Below are 4554 nucleotides of genomic sequence, written 5' to 3'. Positions count from 1 at the left end.
TCTTTCAACGCTAAGGATTACACCGTGACAGAGGCCCGTTTGTGTGTTCGCACGGCAGGACACATTTTCGTCACTTCACAGCCCTTAGAAGTTGAGTTCCCTTGTTTTACGGATGAGGAAGGGAGGGCAAAACTGACTTGCTCCCAGATGGACAGTACATCTAGTTTGCAGCGAGCTGGCATTAGCCCCTAGGTCTGATGCTCTTTTCCAATACCTCCTGCCTCCCTCTTAGCAATAAATGTTCAACGGACAGAACACAGAACTGGCTGTCAGGACGTGTAATTCTACACCTGCCACTAACAAAGAGCAGAGACACTGGGCAAAACCTCGCTGGGATCAGCTGCTGAATTCGTCTGTAAAATTCAGGAACTGGATTCAGTGACCTCTGGCGTCTCTTCAGGTCAGAATCATCCAGGATCATAATATCCTTGCCTACTGCAGTTCCATAGCTAGGTCTATTCTCCCCGAGTAAGTTTCTAACTCAAACCCAAGCCCATTGCCCTTGAGCTGACTCTAACTCACAGTGATTCTATGGGACAGAGTAAAATGGTTCCAGAGGTAAAAGAGTCCCCTAGGGTTTCAGAGACTGAGAATCTTTCTAAAAGCACACTGCCTCATTTTATCAGACTGCCTCATCTATCAGACTGCCTCAACTTCTCCCCAGGGATTGGTGGATTCAAACTGCGGACCTTGTGGTTAGCAACACTGAGCCACCGGGGCTCCTTGATATGTTCCTGTATTTTGCTTTTAATCTTGCTCTGCTCTGTAATTCCTACATGTGGTATAACTACAAATGATCATTATTGCTTTTATCTGAACTACAGAAAAGTCAGAACATCAGGTATATCTGGAACTCATCTGGAAATTGCTGTAGGAGGCCATCATATCTAATTATATTACAAATTAGCTCATAATTCTCACATGTATGAAAACACTGGTACAGAGAGCAACTGGAAACACAGGGAATCCAGGACGGTTGAGCCCTTCAGGACCAGTGGTGTGCGTGGTGATACTGGGAGGGTGGAGGGAGGGTGGGTTGGAAAGGGGGAACCAATTACAAGGAACTATATGTGACCCCTCCCTGGGGGACAGACAACAGAAAAGGGGGTGAAGGGAGACGTCAGGCAGGGCAAGATATGACAAAATAATAATTTATAAATTATCAAGGGTTCAGAGGGAGGGGGTTAGCAGGGAAGGAGGGGGAAAAATGAGGAACTGATACCAGGGGCTTAGGTGGAGAGCCAATGTTTTGAGAATGATGAGAGCAATGAATGTACAAATGTGCTTTACACAATTGATGTATGTATGGATTGTGATAAGAGTCGTATGAGTCCCTAATAAAACGATTTAAAAAAAAAGAAAATACTAAAATAGCCATGATCCCCGGGTGACCACCTACCTCTGTCGAGATTCCTCTGCCTTTGCAACTGGTTGTTGCCAGTAGCTTGCTATACCCCTCTACCCCTGCTATCATTCCGGGTACCCTGGTTTAGCACTGGGCTGCTAACCACAAGGTCAGCAGTTCAAAACCACCAGTTGCTCCTCGGGAGAATGACCAGGCTTTCTACTCCCATAAAGAGCTCCGGTCTCAGAAGCTCACAGGGGCAGCTCGACCCTGTCCTACAGGGTCGGTATCAGTCAGCACTGACTCAATGGCAGTGAGTTTTGCCTTTTGTTTTGCTTCTATAAAATCAATCCAGGTAGTCATTCAAACACCCTTATTACCTCCTGACCCCCTTGAAGCTAACCGCGTCTAAAGTCATTTAACTCAGGGGACTCACTTGCCTGTGCTCGTAAATGCCTGTCCTGAGAGATGAGAAACAACAACACACGAAACAACAAAAATCCCGCACTCCTGCACCCTTAGGAATCCGTGGGTGACACAAATCGTTAGGCACTTGGCTTCTAAGCAAAAAGCTTGGTGGTTAGAACCCGCTCAGAGGTCCCGCAGAACAAAAGCTGACAATCAGCGTCTGAAGGGTCACAGCCCTGCAAGCCCTATGAAGTACACGGTGTTGCCCTGAGTCAGAACAGAGTCCGTGACAACTGCTCACAGCATTCCCGTCTCTCCCTTCCCCCATACTCTCAGTGCGGCTTCCCTGAAGTCCCTCATGTGTCTAGTCCTTCACTGTTTATCTACCCAAACACCCAGAGAAGCACTTGCTCTCTGACCCCCACTGCACCCTAATAAACACACCTTGACGATCTTTACCCCTGCATGTGTCCAATCACTACTTTCTCCTCTCCCCTCTCAGGCTGTTAGTGCAACGAGGGGGATCCTATCAAGACATTCTATCAGAGTTCTAAATCTCTCCATTCCTTCCTGCAAAGTGCAGCCACTTACCTATTTCCACGTGTGTTGAGATGCCACAGGGCGAACCACGAGCGCACAGACACCCCAGCACCATCAGCAGGCTAGCCCCGAACCTGAAAGCAGACATGCTCTCAGTGCTCAGAGCAGCTTCTCCCTGGGTTGTGGAAGTGCTCAGTCAGGGCTGCAGCAGCACAAGGGACGCTGAAACCCAGCAGAGACCCACGGCTTTCTCTTTAAGCAGGTCACTGACACAGGAAACCAAGCCTCCTTTCCAAATAGGACTGTTTTCCAATGAAGTCGATGGTCCAACTGCTTCACTAGGACAGCAAACAAACTTTGCTCATTTTCTTGGGGGTGGGGGTGGGGGTGGAGGGTGGCTAGCAATAAACTAAAATCTAAACATATTGCCCATCTTTTGACTACGGATTTCTCTGGATTACATTTTAGCAAACCCTTCTCCGGAGGCACAAACCATGTTGCCTTCACGGTGGGTTTTGGCTTTTTACAGAGACTTGTCCGTCGAAATCAGGGACAGGGAACAATCGGCCTGCGGCCCTTGGTAAAAGGCCCACAGAACGGAATCATCTACCAGCTAAGAACACACACCTCACCAGAGAGCAGCAGTTCCAGCCACCACATTGAAGGGTGAGTTAATTAAGTGTTTGGCCAAATAGAGCAAGTGAATTTTTAAGTTGATAACTCTGTCTGGCCCACGAATGATGTTCTGAAAATCCAAATGGCCCTTGGCAGAACAGAAGGTCCCCACCCCTGGTCTAGATCGCTAGCACCACGTTGGACCACCTCACCTCCGTAGGGCTGACGGCTCATCCATCATGTCCACACATTGACCGGGCTGCCCCGCTTCCTCGGCCTCTCGTCACCAGGGCTGGGAGAGCTGGGATGGTGATGAGTTGGAACCGGCTTCTCTTCCACTGTTTGGCAACAGATACTGACACTGGTTTGGGATTACACAAGAACCACCCCACCTGGCCAGCCGGCCGGCCTGCCTGCCTGCCTCTGGTCTAGGCCTTATCTGGAACCTGTTGTACAGACAGATTCCTGGAGGCCAAACAAGGATGCTGACTCCACTTGGGGGCAGAGTTAGGGCCAAGAAACGAAGGCTTGGATAATGCAAGGCTCAGGATATCCTTGTATCGGGTGGCCCATCAACAACACTTAATCCAGGTTGATTGCTTCATGAAAATGGATACGGCTCTGAAAACTCAAATTATGCATCTAATTTGAAGATTAATCCCTTTGTTGTTGTTTTTCCGTGAGAGGAAGAAAAAAGCCTGTTGCCATTAAATGGAATCTGATTCCTGGTGAGTCCCTGGGGTGCAGGCTAGACCTGCTCCACAGGGCTTCCTTGGTTATCATCTCTATGGAAGCCTTTCTTCCACGGCTGGATGGATTTGAACCACCAACCTGTAAGTTATTCTTTCTGCTGCTCTTGTTGATGTTGTCCGTTGCCATTGACTTTATGTACAATAGGCTGAACGTCTAAACGTCACAGCAGGCTTCAGGAACCAGTGTTCCCACATGGAGGAAGGTGGTCCGAGATGGAGTGAACCCTTCCTGGTGTCACTCAGTCCCCAGCCTCCACTGGGTGGGCAGGTTCCCAGGACCACTGCTACCTGGGCTTTCAAGTGTGCCTCCCTCTCACCCTGAGCTTCCCAGGTGGGGGAGGTGGTGGCAGTACTTATATATTGGGATTTGGGTGAGTTCGGAACACCCCACTGCAATCAGAAAAGCAGGGAGGGCTATAAAGGGTGAGAGAAGAAAGCGTAATGCTGGGAATGAGTGTACAACACTTCATTATATGAATGAAGTTTTGAATCGTATGACATGTGGACGATGTGCCAATAAAACTGTTAAAAAAACATAATGTTGCCCAGAAATATCTCATCATATTTAGATAACATAAATTAATCCAAAACTACCATAAAAAGGAAGCAAGATCAGTAATGAAGTAATATTAAACTTTAATTTTTCATTATATATTTTTGGGGTCTAACCTTTATAGTAACTTAATTTCATCAGTTTAAGGATCTCTGATTTTAAAATGATGAGCATAATAAAATAGTCAAAACAGGAGGGAAGAATTGGCTTAGTGAGGTAGGACAGTGCCATGGTTATGAGCATGCCCAATATTGCCTGAATTTCGTATGAAGTTTGTATCACTTTTGTAACTATGAAAATGTTGACGGTAGGGGTTTTTATTTTTATTTTATTTTTTAATC

General features: G+C 47.1%; 1 protein-coding gene across 1 annotated transcript in view; it reads right to left on the bottom strand.

Annotated features, from left to right (window-relative positions):
• The window catches only part of GPLD1 (glycosylphosphatidylinositol specific phospholipase D1), a 62219-nt gene extending 59658 nt beyond the window's left edge, over nucleotides 1-2561 (bottom strand). The window contains exons 1-2 of the mRNA XM_045295753.1: nucleotides 2345-2561; nucleotides 1782-1801 (exon numbers count right to left, since the gene is read on the bottom strand). Coding sequence (XP_045151688.1) covers nucleotides 1782-1801; nucleotides 2345-2441 — 117 coding nt within the window. The 5' untranslated portion in view covers nucleotides 2442-2561. The remainder of the gene's footprint in view (nucleotides 1-1781; nucleotides 1802-2344) is intronic.
• Between the last annotated feature and the right edge of the window lie 1993 nt (nucleotides 2562-4554).

Source organism: Echinops telfairi, unplaced genomic scaffold (genome assembly GCF_000313985.2).
Source record: "Echinops telfairi isolate 266 unplaced genomic scaffold, ASM31398v2 ScPeMD7_5868;HRSCAF=6743_0, whole genome shotgun sequence".
NCBI lineage: Eukaryota > Metazoa > Chordata > Mammalia > Afrosoricida > Tenrecidae > Echinops > Echinops telfairi.
This window is presented reverse-complemented; position numbering and strand designations above follow the sequence as displayed.